General features: G+C 42.0%; 1 protein-coding gene across 7 annotated transcripts in view; it reads right to left on the reverse strand.

The window, feature by feature from the left end:
* runx1t1 (RUNX1 partner transcriptional co-repressor 1) overlaps positions 1-25,596 on the reverse strand; it is a 91,431-nt gene that overhangs the window by 24,927 nt on the left and 40,908 nt on the right. For all 7 annotated transcript variants that reach the window (XM_080194400.1, XM_080194397.1, XM_080194401.1 and 4 more), the window contains 6 exons: positions 15,154-15,243; positions 3,890-4,071; positions 3,005-3,255; positions 2,559-2,644; positions 1,935-2,133; positions 1,227-1,292 (listed from right to left, as the gene is read on the reverse strand). In XM_080194400.1, the coding sequence (XP_080050526.1) occupies positions 1,227-1,292; positions 1,935-2,133; positions 2,559-2,644; positions 3,005-3,255; positions 3,890-4,071; positions 15,154-15,243 (874 nt within the window). The remainder of the gene's footprint in view (positions 1-1,226; positions 1,293-1,934; positions 2,134-2,558; positions 2,645-3,004; positions 3,256-3,889; positions 4,072-15,153; positions 15,244-25,596) is intronic.

Below are 25,596 nucleotides of genomic sequence, written 5' to 3' on the forward strand. Positions count from 1 at the left end.
AAAGTGGGCATCAGTTCCAACAATTGTGAAATACAGTCACTCCAGTCAGTTGAATTGTTACACTGGCCTTCTTGGATCAGACTGCTATTGGTTACCAGATATGTAAATGTGAGGCGAGATTTCCCTCATGAGACAGAAACTTGATAATTAGAAGTAGCTCCCAAGCAGAAAAGTTCACAGTGAGAAATGAGGAACAGGGAGTGAGAGAATTGAAGGATTGATTTTGGCCTAATAGTAATCATCTCTGTTGCTAATGAGCTCTGCCAGTATTGAACACAAGGGACTTCTGTGAATTTCCCTCATTCAAGTGTGGAAGCATCATTGTTTGGGCCACCACATTTGCCTGGCAGCCAAGTCATCAAAATAACTATTTCCTCCAGAACACGGCTATCCAAATTAGTTGGAAGACTCCCGTATTTTGGGGCATTGCAATAAAAGCAAAATTTTTTCTGAGTGACATCCTTTTAGTGACTCTGGCAAATAGGATGTTCTGTATCTCCTCACTCATTAGGGTCCGAGCCACGTACACTTACATGGTCAAAAAAAAACACTCCTCACTATTGCAGCAGGAAATTTACAACATAGGAGGGTAGCTGCTGCCCCTCCTGTAAGTTCATCAAAAGGATCAATCTGTGTGTGATGAACAATGTTGCATGAAATGTGGAGACACAGCCTCTCAACCTCTCCCTGACCCAATGAGTTGAAACAGGATGTGGCACGGCTAGTCCAAACAATAAAGAGTTGCCAATCAGAGGTCTGATTGGCTGGCAGCTCTGGGTAGGCAGGACTTCTGTCCCCAGGGTCCTTTATTCTAGAGAAGGTGTGCCACTGCTCAGTTAAGTGCCTGTTTGTTACTCATTGCAGTGGGCCTTCCCAAAAAGATGCACATGGAGATCCTGCTGATGCTCCAGACAGGAAGAACCCAACGCCTCAATTAAATACACCGTAGATTTCAGAACCATGGGTTTCCATTCTTTTGCAACCAAGCTCTGACAAGAGAAAAATGGGCAATCTCACACCTTTTCATTCAAAGAAAAATTATAACTGTCCCACATGACCACTCAAGCATTGACTTCTTTAAAGAAGGAGTGTGCCAGTGACTTTTATTTAAAGTGGAGACTGAATAAGATTTCACCATGCTGTAAAGCGACTGAGGTTCATATATAACTAACACACACACACACACAAACACCCTTTTTCTCCCACCATTCCATAATAAAAATTACCAGCTTTTTTCCATATTTCCTCTGGCAGGTGGCCAGATGGTCTGTGAAGGAACTCCCGATGGGAATCTGAAAAAAAAAACAAAAATGTACTGTAAGCAAAGTCATTTCTGGATAACTTCATTAGTGCTTTTGGAAACTTCACAAGACAAATAAGAGAATGGCACATCGCAAGCGATAAATTATTTCATTCCATTGCCCTATCTCCGGGAACGTGTTAAGAATGAGATACAATAAATGGTGCTGACTCAATCATTCATGCAAACAGTTATATCAATGAGCAAAATTCGTCCATTTTCCTGATGCACTGACCAGCAAAGATATGCACATCAGTTATCAGCTTCAGAGGAAACTGGAGCATCCAGTCTGTGCGGCTGCTTCACATGACTGCAAACCATTCGATCAGCCAACTGACGTACATACGAGTCTAAAGCAGAAGCGTGATTGGGGGTGGGGGGGGAAGGGTGTAAAGGTTGCATTTTCAAAGTCCGTTGACATGCAACCAACACAAAGCAACTACAGTACCAGATCATTCATTTGGGTGAACAAGACAGGTTAGAACTGATTATGGATTCTGATGCAGTGTACCATGAAATTAGTGCTTTACTTATATTGATCCGAAGTCGGTACCAGGTTTACAATGTAACTGCAGCATCATAAGTTTTACTGCACCAAATTAAAGAGTAGGTTATGGTACCTAATGACTGTTACCTAGTTGGGCAGGATCTGTATTCACAGGACTCTGTTGTCTGGAATGGCTGCTGCTGCCACTACCTTTTTTAATATCCTCCGCATCACTGTACCGCCTGATCCAGTAATTAAGCTCCTCGCGGTCAGCTTCCTGGCATCGCCGAAGGACCGTAAGCGACCGCCTTGTCTTCTCCACCATGTCCATGATACAGTTTAAAAGCTGAAACAACACAGCAGAGTGTGCCAGTGAGCCACTCAGTCTGATCACATACTTTTCACAGAATAAAGTCACATTAACATTTGAATAAGTGTGGATGTTGTTCAATCATACAATTACTGTCCTTATTTAGAAGCTAAAATGCAGTCAAATTCTAATAGATTTAAATATAGTGCATGCTGGAAGGAGAGGCAACCTTTAATAATGAGACAGCAGAAAATTAGTTTAAAGAACCCTACATATTTACTGATTATCACTTACACAGGACACAAATTTCCTGTATTTAACTCCAAAACATAAATAGCACTAAATTATATAAATCATTCAGACTTTAAAGAACAGACACTCAAAATATCTGTTGTGTAAATATAAAATTGCAGTTGTTTCCCTTCAGGTTAGCTTTTCAGTAAATTGATTTATTTTCTTACATGATCAAGGTGCTTCCACTCCTCTGCCCATTCCCTATCCGTTAGTCTATGATCAATCACTTCTTCTTGACGGGTGCCATGCATCCCTGCCAACAGTGGAAAATAATTTCAGACTTCCAAAGCTATTCTGCTGGAAAACACGCCATTTTTTATATTATCCATCAAGTAACTCATCACCATCCCTGCAATTCTCATCACTAACAGAAAAGTGACACATCCATCCTTCAGCAAACACACCAGTTTACCACAAATGTCTATAGGCGAGCCTTGGCCCATTGCACTTGCAACGTTCACTAGTAATAATAAACATATATCATCTCAACACGACTCATCCTTTTAGATATCTAGTACATTATTGTGCCTTTGGCAGTTCATCAGACAATAAATCAAGAAAATGGAATGGTTATTTCATGAGTCTTTGCACGTGTTGACAGAAATCCACTCACCGAGAGGTCTGTTCCTGTCCCTGAGGTCTCTGTGGTTGGGATGTCTGTATGAATCCCTGTAGTGGTGAGCCATGGCCATATCATCCAGACGGTAGTGCTGAGGTGGGGGTGGTGTTGGGTGAGGCAGGCCGTTGGGCTGGTAGGATAACCCATTATTTGGACTAAACCGTTGGTTGGGGCTTATAGTGCAGGGCCGCTTGCTAGGATGCTCTGAGTGCAAAGGCTCACGATCGTAGCCATTCTCTTTGGTTCTGCAAGACATGCAAGAGGTTCAACTATAAACACGTGGCAACTGTCTAGCTACTATTATGCAAAAGTTTAGCAATAACCTAAAAAATACATTCCTTTATTAGTACAAAATACACTTAACTACACTATTGCTAAATTCCATTTAAAGAGATTTCTTAATTTACTCTTCCATGCTGAAGTCAAATTTTGTTTGCTACAACTGCATCCCTATGCTAATGGAAAAACAGAATGATCTTTTTAATGAGCTATTTTAATGGACTCAACCTCATCGCAGCTACTCAGCCATAGCTGACCATATGCAGGAAGAAAAGCAGCAAAACTGTCAATTGTTTCCCTTAAAGCAGCATTTTCCAAGTTACTCATCACTTGCCATCATAAAAAAAATTACAGACAGGATTAAACACAGATCTATGGGTTCATTAATTAACTCAACAAAGAATGAGGTGGGGGGGGGGGAAGGAATCCTCCCTGACTCAGATTTTCCAGCAAGATGTTACAATTTAAGAGAAAAAAGTACAAGTCAGCATTCACGCGCATGCTTTTCTTTTTGCACCGTTGATGTGTCCGCACCGGTACATTTCAGCTCTAAAAGAAACCCCCACACTCTTGTTGATAAATTGCTGCCATTTGTCTCACCTGTCTGGAGTTCGCCTTTTCCCATTTTCATTAACATCAAGCAGCAGCTCGGAGGAGTCGACGGGTGAGGTGGTGCTGGCATCCAGCAGCAGCTGCTCATGCTGTGCGAGGTACTGTGCCGGGTTCTGCTTGGCCAAACGTGCGCAGTGAAGTAGCTCCCTCTGCAGAAGGGGCAAGTTGGCCTGCAAGAAGAATGGCACACACAAAAAAAACAATATCACAGTCGGCGCAGCCACACGGGAGAATTCGCCAGGACCCAGCTGACCTCGTAGATGGATGAATAAGCAAATAACAAACGTGGCCTAACAGCACAATGAGTTATTTGCTGCACTTGGAAGCTATCTTTCTGGATTTGCTTTTCCCTGCGACGGGATGCCAGTCATCATGGGCTGCTGTAGCGTCGGGTTGTGAAGCACTGGTTAAATGTGGCTGCAGTTTCGCACTGGGAGCTCTGCAACCGTGTAATTATGAAACGGGATAATGACACTCCGACATGGAAGCAATTGTTCAACTTGATCTAAAACAACCAAAAGGGTTGCCATAGTGACGGTGCTAGTAGGAAGCTGCCGGCACCAAATCACCAATTAGCAAAAACGGGAGGAACATGAATTTATAACATTTCAACACTGGTCAGTCTATGTTTAATTGAAGCGCACAAAGTCAAAGGATTAGCATACAAAAGAAAGATTGGGTGATCCTTGGTAGTTTGGAGTTACAGAAAGTTTCACGTATGAATTTGCACATCCTAAATAATGTGATTGATTTTTAATGCCTTCAGAGCTGACCGAGCAAGCCACAATTCTAAAACAAGTAAAATGGGAATACTGAACTGTTCTACTGGCACTGACCCAGGCATCAGATCAGAGCAAGAATCAAGTCATTGCAGCTCAGTGGACCCTACAGGATTCTGACATCAACACATGACCATTAGTTGCCAGGTTACAAACGCTGTCTCAAAAATTAGTCTTGCAGCAAACTGTTATGGTTGTATTCAGTAATTTCTATCTGCCAACATCCCAGAGTCCTCCATTAAACTCGTAGACACATTCAACGTACAACATGGATTCCACCAGAGCCACTGGACATCAGACCCCAACAAGACATGGAACAGGCATAGACAAAAGCATCCAGTGCAAAGAGCTGTCAGAGTAACATCTTCTGTGACAAGCAGTCACATCTGACCAGAGGTCACCAAGCCCTGGAATGTCATTGCTAGAGTAGCTCAGGGCAATGCCCTTGGTTCAACTGTCTTCAACTGATTCATCAATATTCATCCATCTGCCGCAAGGTCAAAAGTCAGGCTATTTTCTAATGTTGTGCTTCACCCATAGCTCTTCAGATATGAAAAGAGATGATGTAAGCCTGTATCAGTGCACAAACACCAGATAAGTTTGGGTTGACATGTGGTAGGCAACACTGGTGCCACCCATATGCCAGGCAATGATAACCAACAAGAAATGGTCCAACAGCTTCACTAAACAGCAACAAAACCACCATCACTAAGTTGCTCATCACGAACATCTCTTGGGCTTACTATTGACTAGAACCTTAATTGGACTGGCTAGTCAAAGTGACACTTCGTCAAAAGAAGAAAGCAGTGTCTCATTGATAAATGAATCACCTTCTGACACCTCAAAGGCTCAATTTTTGAGTGTAGTGAAATACCAGATGCCTGGATGAGTGCAGCCACAATAATATTTAATAGCTTTAATATCAGAGAACCAAAGAAATGTTCTGGTGCAGAAAGAGGCCATTCAGCCCATCATGTCTACACCAGCCAGAAAGGAGAAAAAAAACCTAGCTGCTCATTTTAATCCCCCTTTCAGGCACTTTCCTCATCTGCGATAGAGTTACTTCTTGACTCTGAATTCAACATTCAATCTCTCCATGTCTACAACATACTGCGGATACAGCATATATTATCTACACATTGTACCACAACAATTCATCAACCTTATTTTCACAGCAGTGTCTAGCCTCATGAGCTCTACTGCCGAGTAGAATAACAGCAACAATGTTAGGGGACATCACTTCCAAGTCACATGTAATTCTGATCTGGAAATATCATAGTTCCATCATAATTGCCGGGTCAATATCCTAGGACTCCCATTTAACACCAATATCATCACATTGTCTGCAGTTGCTTAAAGCAACTCACCACTTCATTCTCTGGGCAACTATGGATAAGCAATAAATGTGGCCTTGCTGGATCACCAACCTCCTATGGACCAATTTCTAAAAATTGTAAACAGAATAACACGGTGCACAGTTCAGAGGAAACTGGAAAATCCAGTTCATGCAGGAAACCAAATGTCCAATAGTGTTATATCATTGCCAGGCAAACTGAATCAGTGACCAAGAGTAAATGTGAGAAGTATATACACAATGAGGAAAAAAAACACTAAACAGAAGTCGAAACAAATTCCATGAGGGAAGACCCTCATTGCGTGACTTCATTGAAGAAGTCACAAGATTGTGGTAAGGCCTATAATATAATACATCTAGAATTCCAAAAGACAGTCAACCAGATTTTGAGATGAAAGACTATTATATAAGCCAAATCCAGTGTAAAAACTTAGGAATGGATAATGGGTAAGAAATTGGCCAAAAGATTAACAACAATGGATGCTTACTGAAAGAGTTAGGTCAGGGTGGAGAGGAAGGACTTAAGTGGTGAGTACCAGTCAGGACTCATTTTCAATTTAGATCATTGACTTGGATTTAGAAATTAATCAAGGTACAGTTATTAACAAAGAAGAAGGGGGAATGGAACCAGAGGAGGTAGCTCAGGAATTTCAAAGTGAGTTTAGTAAAGTATATAATAATAGGTCAAATAATCTCAAATAAATTTGAATGGAGACAAATGAGAAATATTACACTCAAGGAAAGGAAAATGAGCAACATGTAGACTGCATAGATTAGACTGAAATAGCCAAGTACGAAGCTAAAACACACTTTAGTTTTCAAGGACTAGATGTTCAGCAGATTCAACCAGAGCGGCAATGAACAAAATCAATGTAGATGTTCAACCATATAGCTAAAATGATAAAATGTAGGTTAAAGGAAGTTCTTCGCAAACTATATAGCGCTGTCAAAGAACTGAGAGCAGCACAGTGGTTAGCACTGCTGCCTCATAGCATCAGGGACCTGGGTTTGATTCCCTGCTTGGGTCACTGTCTATGTGGAGTTTGCACATTCTCCCCATGTGTGTGTGGGTTTCTCTGGGTGCTCTGGTTTCCTCCCACAGTCCAAAGATATGCAGGTTAGGTGGAATGGCCATGCTAAATTGCCCCTTAGTGTCAGGGGGATTAGCTAGGGTAAATGCATAGGGTTATGGGGATAGGGCCTGGTGGGACTGTGGTTGGTGCAGAATTGATGGGCCAAATGGCCTCCTTCGGCACTGTAAGATTCAATGAAAAGAGAGAGACCCGAACTTTCCGGCCCTGACAAAGATGTTTGAAATTGATCTTACACGTGATTGCAAAGTGTAGAGAAGTATGGCCAGAACAGGACTTCCACATAAGTAACAATGTGATCAAATAATAAGGAAAATTTAGGACTAAACCATATGGAGAGGAATGAATCTCAACTGTGAAGACAAAAATAATGGTATAATTGAAGTAATAATTAATTGCTGCAATGAGACAGAGGTAGATCTTGCTTGATAGATGATGGCTCTTCTAATCTGTATTAGGTTTGGACTGATTGGAGCCCAAGGAACTGCAACACCATTGGGTTAGGGTGGAAATTCATTACGATTCTTGATAACAGGATGCAAATGGCAGAGGATTGGGCTAGCCTGCAAAGCTTGGTGGTAAAGCGCTCTTATCATTTTTGCATATTTAATAGCCACTTGGGTAATGGTGCCCCCATAATTGTATTTCAGCAAGCGGCAATAATTTGAGGGGGTGGGGAGTGGAAGCAAAGGAAGAAAATGGTCAGCAAATGGAAAACAAAAGAAAATGTTCAGGCTGTACCAGTGCCACAAGGTCAATGTGAAGTCATTGCATAATTCTTAAATGAGTACTAATGTTACTAGCTTGCCTGCAAACCGAAAAAGACAGAATACTTTCCTACTGGAAAAACAGATTCATGTTGTCCCAAAACCATTGCTCAAAACTGATTTCTTGGAAACATCATACACAGAAAACTAATAAAACTTCAGAAAGGCATGCCATTCAAAATTAATAAAAAGCATGCCAAGCAGATATGTTCATAAAGTCTCTAAATCAGTAACAAACACAATTATACATTGGCAGACGTCAAGCAGTCATGTAGGAATTTAAGTCTGCTGCTCAAAACTCTTCCATCTCTTCATTACCTCTAGATGTGACTATTCCAATATGCCCCTGGCTGGTCTCCTACATTCTACCCTCTGTAAACTTGAGGTCATCCAAAACTATGCTGCCTGTATCTTAACTCACATCAAGTGCTGTTCACTTCTCACCCTTGTTCTCAACTTGTGATCTTTTCAATCCTCTCATGTGAATGCAAAATACCCTATGGGAACTCTCACCAGCAGTCTTGCCAAAATTTAGTTTCTCAGCCAACATGCCTGAATAGATTGTCTGGTCATCATCATATTTCTGTTTGTGGGACTTTCCTGTATGCAAATTGCCTTCTACATTTTCTACATAGCCATGATGTGGAGATGCCAGTGTTGTACTGGGGTAAACACAATAAGAAGTCTCACAACACCAGGTTAAAATCCAACAGGTTTATTTGGTAGCAAAAGCCACTAGCTTTCGGAATGCTGCTCCTTCGTTAGGTAAGTGGGAGTTCTATTCACAAACGGCGTATAAAGACACAAATTCAATTTACAAAATAATGATTGGAATGCGAATCTTCACAGGTAAACATGTCTTTAAGGTACAGACAATGTGAGTGGAGAGAGGGTTAAGCACAGGTTAAAAAGTGATGTATTTTGTCTCCAGCGGGGACAGTTAGTGAGATTCTGCAAGCACAGGCAAGTCATGGGGGTTACAGATAGTGTGACATGAATCCAAGATCCCGTTTGAGCCCATCTCATGTATATGGAACTCCACACACATGAGGATGGGCTCAACCAGGATCTTGGATTCATGTCACACTATCTGTAACCCCCATGACTTGCCTGTGCTTGCAAAATCTCACTAACTGTCCATGCTGGAGACAAAACACATCACTTTAACCTGTGCTTAACCCTTTCTCCACTCACATTGTCTGTACCTTAAAGACATGATTACCTGTAAAGACTTGCACTCCAATCATTATTTTGTAAATTGAGTTTGTGTCTTTATATGCCCTGTTTGTGAACAGAACTCCCACTTACCTGATGAAGGATCAGCACTCTGAAAGCTAGTTGCTTTTGTTACCAAATAAACCTGTTGGATTTTAACCTGGTGTTGTGAGACTTCTTCCTGTATTTTCCTACATAGCAACAATGGCTTAAAGTTAAAAATACCTAATTAGCAGAAAAACATTTTGGGGTGTCTCAAGTTGTGAAAGATGCTGTACGGATGCACAGAAATGATGAGCAGTAAGACATTTAACTCTTCGCGCCTGCTCTGCCTCTCAACGAGATCTTGGGCTGGATTCCCTGTCATTGCCTGCAGCTGGGAATCTGGTCCCGCTGAGCATCAAATTCTCCATTCTCGCTGGCAGCAACCACAAGGCATGAACTGTCTGGGATTTCCAGCCTATATCTGACCTATGATCTCAATCCATACAAGTACATTTGCCTCATATTTCTTAATGCCTTTGGTTAACAGAGATCAGTCTCTGTTTTAAAATTTCATAATTGATCTAGCATCAATTGTAGATTGTGGAAGAGAGTTCCAAATTTCAGCCATCCGTTGCATGTTTTTCAAATTCACTCCTAAAGGGTCTGGCTCTAATTTTTTAAACAATGCCCTCTAGTTCTAGGCTTTCCAACCAGCAGAAACAGTTCTCTCATAAACCTTATTTGGTCCCCTTCATACCTTGAAAATTTTGATCAAACCACTTCACCTTCCAAATTCCAAGTAATATAAATGCAATCTCTTCTCAGAATTAAATCTTTCAAATCCAAATATCATTCTGGTTAATCTGTACTGCTTTCACTCCAAGGTCAATACATCCTTCTTTAGACATAGTACCCAAAACTGTACATAGTATTCCAAATGTGATCCAAATAGGGTTCTGTATAGCTGAAGCATGACTTCTACCTTCTTATATTCTCCTCCTATAAAGGCCAGCATTTCATTAATTTTTTGATTATGTTCTGTACATTTTCATGACATTTTAATGCAGGATATGCCTGACCACCTCCCCCGCATCCCCCCCCCCCAAAGTTTCTTCTGACCTCCACAATTTCTAGTCTTTCACTATTTAGAAAGCATCTTGCTTTACCCTTATAAGATCAAAAGTGGCTGACCTCACATTTGTCTATATTGAAATTTATTTCCCACAGTTTCTGTCCAATTGCTTAACCTCTCAATAATTTTACACATCCATCCTTAATGCCATCTTTGTGTCATCAGCAAATTTGAGCATGTGACTTTCTATCCCATCATCTAACTTGTTAATAAATACAGTAATAGTTGAGTTCTAACATGTAGAGTGGGATTGTCCGGCCAAGCTCGCCGTGGATTGGAAAATCCCACCCGAGGTCCACGAACCTTTGCACGGTCAGCGCCACCCACTATGATTCCGGTGGTGGGGAGTGATGGGAAAATTCCACCCAAAATCTTGTGGAACAGCACTAGTCACATTCTGCCAATTTCTGCATACTATCCCTACTCGCTGTCTTATGCTGCTCAGTTTATTTCCTAATTAGGTTAATAATCTGCCTTCAATTCCACGTGAGTCAACTTTAGTAAACGTCTCTTTGTGAAATGTCTTTTGGATGTCCATATAAATAACAGCCAGAGGCATTCCCCGGCTCACTGCTTCAGGCACCTTGTCGAAAAAGTCGAGCAGATTTATCAGGCAGGGTCTACCCTGGATAATCCACACTGGCTCTCTCTGATCAGCTGAAAACTTTCAGTTCAGTCACTGAACGAAGGCATTTATTCTTCATACTCAATGCATTTGTATAACGAATGCCTATTTGGCCCACACAGCCTAATCTGCTCTTCTGTTCTCATGTTTTAGTCACACCTTTCTTTTTTCACACTCCTGCTACAGAATGTAATGCCCTTCCCTGAGTTTGGAGGTGGGAAAGCATTTAGTTGGAATAGAATGTGCAAGCTGGGGTTCCCATGGCCTTCTTTCACCTGCCCCAATGAAGCCTGTGGGTGAGGGCAGGGCAGGGGGGGGGCTCATGGATGGCCTTCCTTCCCCAGTGCCAAATGAGGTCCTTAAATGAGCAATTAATGCCCACGCAAGGCCTTTTTTCAATTGCCACTGTTTGTCAACCAGTGGTAGCAGGGCAGTTGCTATGCAGGGAACCCTATGCTGGGCCTCTGGTGGCTGCATGACTAGCAGTTGCCACCTCTGCCTGCAATGGAGAGCTGCTGGCCTCTGATTGATTGGCAGCTGTCAGAGGGCAGGATTTCTGGGTTCCTGCTAATGGGGAAAGGCCCATCACTGGCCACTGAGGTGCCCGGTTGGATGTGATGCAAGGCTTTTGCCAGCTCTCCAGGTGGTGACCTAGACCCTTGTGGCCTGAATTAAATTTCTGCCCTTTTAATTGCTTTATGTTATTTAGTTTCCTCTTTATTCTGCCATCAGTGGTGAACCTAAAGTAACGGCATACAAAGCAGAATGCCAGAACCAGGGATCAGTTAATGCAAAAGGGGCATAAAATTACACGAGGTAGGAGAATGTGAGCCTGTGGAGGATTTTTTAAATTGGCATGGGAATTTCCGTAGGCCAGTGAGAATGAAATCGGACTTTGTGTGAAACCAGTGTTTTGGATAAGTGGGAGCTTATTGAGGGTATGGGTTAGGAAGCTGAAGAGGAATAAACAAAAGTTATGGATGATTGTACACAAAACTGCAAAAGCAAGCAGTATTATTAATGTAAATGCTATGGTATTGAAGCCTAGTTCTGGTTCAAATAGGATGTCACAGCTGTGCAAACTTTGGCTCAGGTAGATTCAGGAGCAGATAGGAAATTTGCAGGTGATCCACGTAAAATAACGGACACGTTCACAAACTCCATGACTGAGCCTTTACCTGAGTTTACAAATAGAAATTCTACCTGTTTTTGTACAGGTGTGTGGACTGGTATTATACAAATTAGACTGCAGAAAATATTGTAAATATTCATTGTGTGATAAATTTTAACAGCAACATTTTTAAGAGCTGCCTTAAATGAATTAATGATGTGAAGATGCTGGCGTTGGACTGGGATTACCTGATAAAAAAGCAACGCTCCAAAAGCTAGTGGCTTTTGCTACCAAATAAATCTGTTGGACTTTAACCTGGTGTTGTGAGACTTTTTATTAAATGAATCAATACAACGGCCTAAATTTTCTGGTCCCACCTGCCATAGGAATCACCATGGCAAGACAAAAAAATTTGATGGACCAGCAAAAACTCCATCGACTGCGGGCTGGATACTTTGGTCCTCTGGCGGGCAGGATCGGAGAATCCTGCTCTAGGAATCGGATACATTTATCAGATGCTTTCTTTGAAATTCTCAGCTAAATAATTTTTGCGGATATTTAAAAAAACACTCAAATCTCCACTGACTGTACTCAAAAGAGTTAATTCCATTTAAGTGTTACACCAAACTAAAAAAGTGACAACAGAAAGTAATGGGGGAGGGTGGAATCTCAGAGCCAGAGAAAGTAATTACAATGGTGTCTAATATCTTTCCTGTAAATGATTCTCCATAACATGAAATAGAATCGAGAGTCTGTGGCTTACATTAGCCTAATGAAAACAAGACTTTAATGCATATTGTTACAGCTGGGATTGAATGCAGTTATTAAGGTCCGCGTTCCCACAACCATATGGTTTTTGTCATTAATGTCTCCTTTGAGGAAAGGCACTAAAATTAGAAAAAAAAGTTGCATCTTTGATTCCAGTGATCCCCATGAAATGATATGGTAACCATATGGCGTACAGCAGTGAGGGAAGATTCTGGAAGTGTCCTTGTATGCTTTTTTGGCTTTTTTCACCGCCAACCTGACCCTAAAGGGAGCTGTTTCCATGATGAAAAAGTCAGTAATATTCACAAAGGAAATGGCATTTGCATGATGCAATTCAATCGCAGCACTAATAGTTGCTTGGCCAAAAAGCATGCAATAATTATGTGCTTTTTATTTAAAAACATTTAAAACACCCTTAAGCTTTCAAAAAGATGTTCACGTTTTAGAATGTCTGACTGCAGTGCAGGCAAATCCCAATTGGTCCATTTTGATTTCACATGTCAGTTCTTAGAAACGAATGCCTGTTTACCAAGGAAATACGCACGCACATAAATGTACTTCGAGCAAGTCAAACATGCAACTGAAGATATTTCAAAAGCAGTAGTTTACATTATTATTTAAAATTGTCAGTGATTTGTTATTGGCCCATAGTCACTCTGCAGAGTTTCACCATTGCCAAATAGAGACATAGGCTGGAATTTTATTGTCCTACCCACCACGGGAATTGAGACGGATGAGAGGGACGGACAATGGGAAGGTCCATTGACCTTGGTTGGGATTTTACAGTTTCGAACGAGTGAAGCAGTAAAATCCCGCCCATAGTAAATAGAAGCAGGAGTCGGCTAGTCGAGCTGGCTCCATTATTCAATACGATTATGGCTGATTCTCTATCTCAGCGCCATTCTCTCGCACTCTCCCCCAAACCGCTTGACTTTAGAGACAAGAAGCTACAAGAGACAAGAATTCACTACCCCTGAAAGTAGTTGAGGCCAAAATGTTGTGTGAGTTTAAGAAGAAATTTGATATAGCTCTTGGGAAGAGACCAAGGGATATTGGGGGGTGGGGGGAAGCGGAGGGGGGTGGAGGGGCTGGGGGTTAGGATATCAATTTTGATGATCAGCCATGATCATAATGAATGGCAGAGCAGGCTTGAAGGACCGAATGGCCTACAAGTGCTTCTAGTTTCTATGTTTACTTCTGAAGTATATTCAGACAAATAGCATCTGCAGTCTTATGGGAGAGAATTCCACAGTTTGAGCACCCTCTGAGTGAAGAAATTGCTCCTCATCTCAGTCCTAAATGGCCTGCCCCGTACTTTGAGACCATGACCACTTGTTCTAGTTGCCCCTCCACACTCCCCCAAAAGAACAGTGGCATGGTAGTGCAGTGGTCAGCACTGTTACCTCACAGCATCACAGACCCGGGTTCAATTTCAGCCTCGGTGACTGTCTGCGTGAAGTTTGCATGATGTCCCTGTGAATGCATGGGTTTCCTCTGGATGCTCCGATTTCCTCCCACATTCCAATGATGTGCAGATTAGGTTGATTGGCCATGCTCAATTTCCCCTTACGATGTGGAGATGCCAGCGTTTGTGGCCCTGTTTATGATCAGAACTCTCCACTCACCTGACGAGGGAATAGCATTCCGAAAGCTAGTGGCGTTTACTACCAAATAAACCTGTTGGACTTTAACCTGGTGTTATGAGCTTCTTAGTGCAATTTCCCCTTAGTAAGGGGAACTAGCAGGGTAACTACGTAGGATTACGGGGATAGGGCCTGGTTGGGATTGTTGTCAGTATGGGCTCGATGGGCCAAATGGCCTCCTTCTGCACTGTAGGGATTCTATGATTCTACACATCCAGTCTTCCTGGTGGCTTAACTGGAAACACTATACAATTGATCCTTCGGGATTTAATGTTAGGAGCTATGTGCACCCAACTCCAGATGACATAATTTATGGGCAATAGCAAGGAGAACAAGACAGCCATCCAAATTTCCACAGAAGTTTGAGGGAGAAAGTGGGAATAGATGTAAAACCCTGGGTGGTATAAGTGTGGATTTGATCTGACAGTGCAAGGAAATTATATCACAAGTTCAGAAATAGTATCAGATGTTAAGCTATAGATTCAGATATGAATTTTGCACCCTTGCAATAAAACTGGAGCAATCCACATGGTTTTCCTTTATTAAAAGTTACTTTGAGTTTTGCCAACAAATCCTTCACCAAACTTTATAAAATGATTCTCGGTGTTAAGAGCTATGAGGCACTTTAACTTGATAATACATCATGTGGCGCATTATTGTAACATTCCAGCAACACAAGGGTTTAACCCAGGAAGTACCTGCTACAGTGCTGACTATACCAAGTGCTCGCAGGGACAAAAGGTTGAACGGTTTAGAAGATAAGTGAAAAATGTCATAAATACCTTTAGAAACGGTATAACAAAAGGTCGGAGAGGAAAATTCGTAGCTTCTTGAAGCTTGGAATGAAATTCTTCAATTGTCAAGGTAGAATTCTGCAAAAGTAATTTTTTTTTAATGAAAATATTTTCTTCTCGACCACACTTACAATGCTAGCTAAACAAAATACATTTCTGCATTCTATTACTAATAAGTATTCAAATTTAAGTAGTATATTGAGTGAGGGCCTTTCAACACATAATGAAATCAGTACAAAATGTGGGCATCGAGACCATGCGTTCTTTGTACTCGCATTTTCACTTCTCTACTAGAAACATCTATGAACAAAAGCTTCTCTTGTAATAAGTTCCATTGCTGATGCCATATATGCTGCCTGGGGTGACTCTAAAATACAGATGTATTTGAAGGTTTGAATTCAGCAGTACATTCATTGTCTTCACCGCTTAACCCTTCAACCGCTGACAATTTCCTGTTTTTGGCTGTGCTTTTTTTTAGAGAAAAGGGGGCTGTTTTTCAAAAATTATAGTCCTGAAATTGTGCTGCAGAATACTATAGCACATGAATGCTTAGTAGGGATATTTGGAATTCTCCCTATCATTGTTTCAGTAGAACAATAACCTAATAAATAAATATATTTAGGTTACAGAGTGCATGATTACACTTACTGTACTACAGAATCAAGTCCAAAAGTTTTATAATAAATTATAAAACAATTGAAGTTAGTTTGAAACAGAGTATTATTTAATTGTTTTTTAAAGATACAAATAAATTAAAACATCCAAGTTCAATGAATTAATTGACAGAATCCACTAAATATTGGTACAAATGAGTATTTATTTCAGCTTTTACACAGATTTTTACTTTTAATTAATAACTAAACAAGTTACATGATTTTATATTATACTTTTAAGATTTCAAATTGAACATAAATTGACAACTGCATTTTCCATCATTAATGCAAGCCCTATTGTTTTACTCACTGCTGTATACACTACTAGATTCAGTTTGTTTTCTGATTGAGGTCCTGCTGCTAAGAACCCAACTGGGAAGTTTAAAATATCATATAAACATTCTGATACTGCAACAACAGAGAAATAAAAGCAATCAAAAATACATAGCATGGGTGCAAATAAAATGGTAATCTAAGGTACAGTTGATTCCAACAGCTGGATCAGACACTAGATTTGGAGCATAACCTCTCATTATGCACACTGGAGGGTAGACAAGTTATTGCCTAATACAACACCTTGTTTTAGAAGCAAATGCATCTTTCATGTCAAAGAATAACAAGTCTTTTGAGTAAATAAAGTATTTTTGTTCAGCTATCCTTCAGGCATGGTGCCGATGTTATTGTGGTGGCAAATTGTTTTTTTTCAAATAAGTATTTCTTATTAAACCAACATGCTGCCCACCAAAAAGAAATATCTGGTCCCATGCCAATATTGTAGCCACGGTTACTTATACGTTCTGGTTTCCAAGGAAATTAGAAAAAGCACATGCATTCCCAATGCTAGGAGGAGAGCAAACTGGGAGGACTGGCAAAGAATATTTCAAAGAGATCAGTGGCGTTCCAACAGTTAAATGTGTACTTTAGATGAGGGCAAGTGTGTTTCTAATTACCCTGCCACCAACCCCTATAAAACTGCAGGGCCATCTTAGTAAGAGCAGTCTTGCCACACATTTGTTTATTCAAGTTCCATAGCACAATTGCAGACATTACTATGCATAGAGAACATTCCTGCCAGATGGGAAAACTGGGCTCATTTAGCTGTGCAATTAAGTTTGCAAAATATTCCCATTCCCAGCAAAACCCGGCAATAGTTTGCATTTACATAGACCATACTTTGTTCCGTAAACATTTGGGACACCTCAGCGGATATATCAAGAAGCTCATTAGTAATACAAACATTACAATACATCGGGTAAATGGCAAGGAACAGTAATATTTACTGCACAGCTAAGTGACATGAATCACAGAGCACATGAACAAAATCATTTCGCTGCATAATGATCAAAGAAAGGATTCGGTCTGGGAAAGCAAAAACAAAATGGCTGAAGCACACAGGAGCATAGAGTTACAATGTTGAATGATGGGAAATAGCACTTTGTGACAGCGCATACACAACCATTCAATCTTGACACCACAAGAATGTAAGAACAATGAGATACAGTGAGCAAGAAAATCTAACAACTGAAACAAATTGACCCAGTTTTTGCTATAATGCAACATCCAGTATGAAATATCACAGCTTGCTGACAAGTTTGACACTCCACTTGACCTCAGGTGTCACTGGATCACCACTGCAGTATGTGAAGTGTGAGCCGCACCTGGTACTCAGAAGAAGCACTAAACTAGATTGCAAAACAGTAGTGAATACTTGTGAAACAATATGGCCGTTTCTTGGTTCTCTTGCCTTTTTCTAAATATGCTAGAATCTATCTCTTGGCATTCTCGTGATTTTTGATGCAATAATCATTGCATGCTGAAATAATCTTTGTTTTGTTTCTCCTTCTCACATGCTTCTCTCTGCTTTTAACCTTTATTCACCTTTCTCAATCTTGGTGGTACGTTACACAATTAGTTATGTTTGGTGTAATTATCTGATTATTCAATTCTGAGGTCCATCATTACAGGGCTCAACCATATTCTCACCTGATATCTGTATATGTGCATATCTTGAGTCAAGACCAACCAGTAACAATTAGGCCTGGAAAATATTCCTCTAATTACCTTAGAGGCATTGGGTATGCCCTTTGTACTCCAGAAATGAGCTTTTTGGACCAATTCTCCCGAATCAGCAATAAGTGCCCATGCCAGCAGGAAAACTAGAATGTTTCTCCTTGGCACTGGCAGCATCTGTCAGCTGGGATTTTCCCAACTGACAGATGCATATTCATGAATCCCAAATCCTGCGATTCACAATGGCTAGCCTGGTTGTTCAGAGATCGAAGGACATCCTGATCTCCATAGTCAGAGACAGGCCTTCCTCCCCTCAAAAACTAAAACTCTGACACACCCACTGAGAGTAACACCACCAACCCCTCAGCTAAGAGGGGCATCCTCTGCCCAACTACTCAAAAAATGGGTCATCCCCTCCCTACCACGCAGGCATGTGGGTGATCCAACCACATCCTGATTTGATGTTGCCTACAGCTGTGACCACACCAACTTCAAAAGCACCAAGTGCTTTTCACTTCCACTTTTATGTAAACATTGCAGTTAGAAACAATGCAAGTACTTGAAATGCATTCGAGCATGAAAGGGAAGGTAAATAAACACAGCTGCCTGGAGGCTGATAGAAAACCATTAAGCTGTCAATAAAATGAGAGTTAAAAGCGCTGGACTAAAACTGAATGGAAACAAAAGGTTTTCAAAGGGTTGGAAGATATTTCAAAGATACTGAGCTTTCTAGGAAGGCTTACAGACTTCAAATAAAATTTGTGTGAAGAGAATAGGGCTGAGTGAACGGCTGACAGAGGACTTCAAAGGGGTCATAGGGATCTTCAAAGCAAGTGACCAGGGGCACGGAGATTAAAGTCACTAGGCCACTTCAAAGTTCTCACAGATGTCAGGCAGGAATGAGAGCTGCCTGAAATCATGACTCCAGGGGTGATCGCTCAGCCTGCCAGGGCTAGAAGGGGCAGCCCATCCACAGGACAGTGCTGAGATCAACACCTTGCCGCCAGTCCAAGCTCACCTAAGCCCAAGGACCCAAAGGGGACCCTTCTGCTGCACACTGGCAGCAGCAGAGAGCACACACATGAGCACTGGACCTGCCTCCTTCATTCCTCCTCAGGATCCAACATGCCAGGCCCATGATGGTGACAACTAGTACCAATGTCCGCCTGGTGCTTTCCCTGCTGGGGAGGCAAGTGCTCGGCAGGAGGCCACTCATGGGCTGTCCAGTTCACTAATTGTATCACAATTAGTGGGTTCGCATAATTTTTGGGTTCCTGTTTGGTGTGGGCAGGAACCAGTTTGGGGCTGGTGGGGCAGGTCAAGTGAATCCTGATTGCTTTGATGCCTAAAGGGGATTCCAATTTTTGGCCGACTATCCAATTTTTGCAGGGCTTTCAGGATTCCTGCGAGTCATCTGATGGGGCTGGAGAATCCAACCCATTATCAGTTTAAGGATCAGACCAGAACCTTCCAGAATTTCAACATGATTTAATGCTGCACCATGTGATGCATTTACAACTAAACCACTGATGTTTTGTATTTTTATCTTATATTATCTCCATTAGAGAATTAACCCATGTTCTATTCTTAGAATTATAGAATCCTTGCAGTGCAGGAAGAGGCTATTTAGCCCATTGAGCCTGCATCGACAACAATCTCACCAGGCCCTATCACCACAACCCCATGTGCTTACCCTACTAGTCCCCCTGACACTAAGGGGCAAATTAGCATGGCCAATCCACCTAAGCTGCACGTCTTTGGGGTTTGGGAGGAAACTGGACCATCAGGAGGAAACCTACGCAGATGTGGGGTGAATATACAAACTCCACAGAGAGTGATGCAAAGCTGGAATTGAACTTGGGTCCCTGGTCTGTGAGGCAGCAATGCTAACCACAGAGGCACCGTGCCACCAATCGGGGAGAGGCAGTAAATCAGTGTCAATTTCCAGCTACTCAATTGGTAAATGCGGGCAATTGGGATTATCTTAGGGGTTTTAGAAAAAGAGCAACATGGACAAGTTGGGCCGAAGGGCTTGTTTCCATGCTGTAAATCTCTATGACTCTAAGTCAGAGTCTTTACATTCTGATAATCTAGTGTAGGCATGTGTTGCAGTTCCTTTCAACTGAACCAGCCTTGAACATGGATCTATATAACCTGGGTGCCCTTTGACACCTAGTAAATATCCAGTCTTTACAGCCTGAAGGGAGATCTTGAGTTCGCATTTTCAATTTTTGGGATTGGCACTGGAGGATCAAGATCCGGCGAAACCCAGAATTGCAAATCTCACCAGTGGGATCATGATTTTTGATTTTCGCCATCCTGGGCCAGTGATCTAATCAGATTCGTGCCCATAATGGGCGAGGACCTGGTTTACATCCATGTAAATAAATTTGATTATTATTAAACACCCCAAGGGCAAGACTTTCCACCTTCAATAAATTTTCATACTTCGCTGACATGTTTGCAGCGGGTTCACCCAGACGTGAACCTGTCAGAGGGATTCACACTGGGAGAAGCAAAGGTGAGTATAGTCCCCGGGGGAGAGGGTTATGCCTGGGCAGTGCCCTGGCACAGGCTGACATCATGCCAGCCTAGCAGCACCAACTGGAGTCAGTGCTGGGATATGTCTCAGTGGGAACCTCATGGTTTGCGGCATGTATGTGTAGTAGAAAGGGAGGGAGTGTTGAATGAAGGGGGAGGAAATGCCAGCAATTACTAGTGGTGGAGGGTGGGTGGGGAAAGAGCGAGATGCAGTGATGACTATTGGGAGTGGGAGTAGAGGTGAGGGACTTTGACAGTGATCAGGGACGGAGTGAATAAGCCCCTAAAACCTCCATGGTTGAAGTGGGGGGCAGGGAGCAGGCGTGGGGGGAGATTATTTCTTGGTCTGATTGAGGCGCCTTTGCCCCCAGTCTCAGTGCAGCGAGCTTTACCAATGTAATTCTGCCCTAGCACACAAAACGCTAGTGTGAAACACATCCTCCCACCCCCTTCTTTTTTTGACAAAGTGCCAAAAACCTGTCTGATTGCCTGAAGAGTAACGTGCTGGTTTTCAGTCAGACCTTGACACTTTGCCACTGTTTAGTAAGATTCCACGCCCATGGTTGCCATGTTCCTGCCTCGATGAAATCCAAAACGTCCATTCACCATTAATCACAAATGCTGTAACTCAGCAAATATCATAGAATCCTACAGTGCAGAAGGAGGCCACTCTGCCCATCCAGTCTGCACCAACCACAATCCCAATCTCCATGCATTTACCTTAGTTGGTCTCCTGGGCACTAAAGGACAATTTAGCATGGCCAATCCACCTAATCCTCACATCTTTGGACTGTGGGAGGAAACAAGCGCACCTGGAGGAAACCCACGCAGACACAGGGAGAATGTGCAAACTCCACACAGACAGTAACCCAAGCCGGGAATTGAACCCAAGCCCCGGGCGCTGTGAGGCAGCAGTGCTAACCACTGGGCCATTGTGCCATCCACTAATAGGGAACTTGAGTTAGGTTTAGACTGTCGTGAGACAGGTTAGTTTTACCGTACTGATGATAAACCGGGCAGGACCTACTGTACAGACAGTGGCAGGTGGGGAGTTTGACTGGGGCGGTATGCCTGTCACACCGTAATGCAGGTGTCCTAAGGTGAGCTCAAGGAGGACAGAAACCTCCCATGGAGCAAAGGGCAAAAACTCGCTGATCTTGATTTTCAGTATGAAATAAAAATAATATCACGAATCTGCACCCACTTTATGTTCACAAGTTTGCCAGCAAATGGGGTTTGGAACAGCATCTGGTGAAATTACAACAGCTAAAAAAACTGAGTAGGAACTGCTCGAAAGAATTCTGGGCAAATATTTCAGAGTAAAGCCTGAAGGGGGAGCAAGCTGCCTAACCAGAAAAGAGTTGTAAAGAACAGAAGAACATATCAACCCAGTTACAGGGCAATACTGATACAGAGCAGAGAACTAATTGCTTGTTTTCTTCTTTAACCCCTCGCAAAGAGGTAAAGACAGTAAAATATAACTATTCACAAAAGTCCTCAAATTGCACTACAATGCAAAGGGTTCTGAGAAAAGCATCAAAGTCTTAAGCTTGGTCTTTCAGTTAAAATGCTGAAATGTTCTGGCTAATTCTGTTTCTATTCCCGTATCAAAGAAAAGCAACCACATAGGATTTGTTAAGTTAACATCCAATCAGAAATTTAGTGGATTCTCCCAGTAAGGAATTCAGAAAGCTAAGCCAACCTTCCGTGGAAGGTGTGCAGAACCCAAGGGCTTGCATTTAATGCAGACTATGTTACATGCACTATTGTAGTGTGGCTGACTAGGGTCAATTTTTCTCTCAACACTAGTTCAGTACCAGGCACCCTCAGAGCAACCTGGGTGTGTCGCCCCCGTGAAGTTGCAAGTAAATGCATTTCCAACCGAGCTGTTTTACAAGAACATAATAAGATAAGAACGTAAGAATTAGGAGCAGGAATAAGCCATTTGGCCCCTTGAGCATTCTTCGCTTTTTAATAAGATCATGGCTGATCTGATTAAGGCTTTAACTCCACTTTCCTGCCTTCCCCACATAACCCTTGACTCCCTTTATAGATCGATCTGTCTAACTCAGCCTTGAATATATTCAATGATAGAATTCTCTACTGCTCTCTGCAGTAGAGAATTATAAAGATTAATGACCGTCAGAGAAGAAGTTCCCCACCTTTGCCTTAAATAGGAGGCCCCTTACTTTTAAACTGTGCCCCCCAGTTCTAGATTTCATCACAACATTTACACTTAAGCCCTCTCAGAATTTTGTGTTTCAATAAGAATGCCCCTTATTTTTCTAAATTCCAATCAGTATAGGTGTAACCGGCTCAACCTTTCCTCATAAGACAACCACTTCATTCCCGAGGAAGCCGCCCAGCAAGCTTTCTCTGAACTGCTTTCATTGCAAGCACAACCCTACTTAAGTAATGGGATCAAAACTACACACACTACTCCAGGTATGGTCTCACCAAGGCCCTTGTATAGTTGCAACATGACTTCCCTACTTTTACACTCCATTCGCTTTGCAGTGCAAGGTTAAATATCAAATTTAACTTTGGCACCATGATGACACAGTGGTTAGCACCGCTGTCTCACAGTGGCAGAAACCTGGGTTCGACTCCAGTCTCAGGTCACTGTCTGTGTGGAGTTTGCATATTCTCCCCGTGTCTGCATCAGTTACCTCCAGGTGCTCCGATTTCCTCCCACACTCCAAAAATGTGCGGGTTGGGTTGATTAGCCATGCTAAATTGCCCCTTAGTGTCAGGGGGACTAGTAGAATAAATATGTGGGGTTAAAGGGATATGGCCTGAGTGGGATTGTTGTTGTTGCAAGCTCGATGGGCCAGATTACCTCCTTCTGCACCGTAGGGATCCTATAATTCTAATTATTTGCTGCATTTGTATGCTAACTTTTCTGACTCATGAACAGCTTCTTCCCTGCTGCCATCAGACCTACCTTGCATTAAGTTGATCTTTCTCTACACCCTAGCTATAACTGTAACACTACATCCTGCACTTTCCCGTTTCCTTCTCTATGAACAGTATGCTTTGTCTGTATAGAGCAAGAAACAATACTTTCCACTGTATACTAATACATGATAATAATAAATCAAATCAAAACCATACAAGGGCATCTTTATCTTGCTGTACTGTAGCACTCTGCAGTCTGTCTCCATTTAAGTTACATTCTGCTTTTCTATTTTTCCTGCCACAGTTGACAACTTTACATCTTCCTACTTTTTGTTCTACCTGCCAATTTTTTGGCTCACACACTTAACCTTTCTTTAACCCTACACCGGTTGTTTCCATTCTCTTCACAATACACTTTGCTATCAATTTTAGTATCATTGGCAAATTTGGCTACAATATACTCGGTTCCTTTATCCACATCACATTTATTGTACATAATTAAGGCTCCAGCACTGACATTGATGGGAACAGACTAGACACGGACTGCTAACCCGAAAATGACCCATTTATCCTGTTTCTCTATTCCCTCTTCATTAGCCAATCCTCTATCCATGCTATTATATCACACCTATGTGGCACCTCATTTAAGTTTAAGACACTAACGTCAGACCCACATTTCTCAACCTAAACTTAATGAGAAATTCTATTATGCTATGATCACTTTTGCTGAGAGGATCCTTTACCATGAGGTCATTAATTAATCCTGTCTCATTTACATATTACCAGTTCTAAAATACCTACTTCTCCGGTTGGTTCCCGAATGCGTTATTCTAAGAAACAGTCCAAATACATTCCGAGAAGTCATCCTCAAGGCTACTCGTGTTAATTTGGTCCATCCAATCTATACAAAGATTAAAATCTCCCATGAGATTTTAGACAGGAAATTTTAATCTCCTGGCTTTTATCACAGTGTCCTTCTGAATTGTTGCCAGGTGTAAAATCCTAAAGTCTTCAGGGCGACAACATTCTCTCTCTCTCCACTGCCCACACCCCCAGGACAAAGATTTTAAAACTGCCCAATTCCAAGAGATTCATCGGGACTTTTTCTATATATATTCCATAAAGTGTCAAGTAGAGACTAAAGTGGGAGCTTAGGAATATCTACTCCACTCCTCCACACACATACCCAGCGAGGGACTTTGGGGAGTTGCGCAATAAATCCTGATGGGAGGAAGACACAAAATTGTGAACTTTCGCTTTTTATCCCCTCTTTACCATGTTGCAGTGAAGAAAATCTCTCTCTCCAATGTATCCTTTTATGAGCGGACCAGAAATGACCATAACCTTCAAGGGATACTCAAGTTAACAGCACTTTTGGCACTCATGAAAATATCTAAAATTAAACCAACCACTCTGCCACTTCTGTAGATTTCTTTTGTAATTAAAAGATATATACCAGTGCCTCCCAAACCCAGGAAGTGAGAAATTAACTGTTGAAATTAATTTCACTTCACAAGGTGAACTGCTCACCACCACTACCCCTGCCAGCAACGCTTCTTTTCCCCCCAACCTGCCTGCTGTAAGACCAGCATTTAAGAAGACTGTCCCATAGCAATAACATGCTGGAGGAGGGGTAAATGGCTGGGGGTCAGGCGTCCATCCCTCAGTGGACAAAAAGTCCTACCCCCCTGTCAGTCTGACTGGCCAGCAGCTCAAACAGTCACCTTAGTGCAGTGTTGGGATGCAGGTTCTGCAAACAGTCTTTGAGAAGTAGATTACAGCAAACAGAGACAGACAGATTCCAAGATTTTACGATGGGGAGAGATTGGAGAGTTTAAGGAGGTGGGGAAGAGGAGCATGAATGGCTGGTCTTGAGGGGCAGGCAGGAAGTAGCGAAGGGGAGGTGATATTTGGGGAGTGGGAGGGGTATTAGGGTATGCCCCAATGCAAACAGGACACTCCCAATAAGCAAACTCCCCCTTCTTTCTCACCTTTCCAAAGAAGCCTTTGCATTCTGACCTACCTGTCATTTTCCACAATTTTATAGCAACGGAGGTGGACTAAGAGTCTTAACTGAGTATGTGACCATTAACTAACCACTTACGGGCTTCAGCAGACTCAAGAACAGGCATCCTGGTGGGCAACTTACACCTATCTTGTGGCGAACAGGTCAATGGGTAGGTACAAGGAGATAGATCCAAAGTATTTTCTTTCCTTCTTATCAAAAACACACACGGCGGAGAACCGTAAAGTCCAGCCTTAAATTTTAAACAAATGAGTCCAGCAGTAAAAGAAATCCCTGCTCTGAAAATGTTAATTCTTAAGAATT

Source organism: Carcharhinus amblyrhynchos, chromosome 8 (assembly GCF_965287045.1).
Source record: "Carcharhinus amblyrhynchos chromosome 8, sCarAmb.v2.hapA, whole genome shotgun sequence".
Classification (NCBI taxonomy): Eukaryota; Metazoa; Chordata; class Chondrichthyes; order Carcharhiniformes; family Carcharhinidae; genus Carcharhinus; species Carcharhinus amblyrhynchos.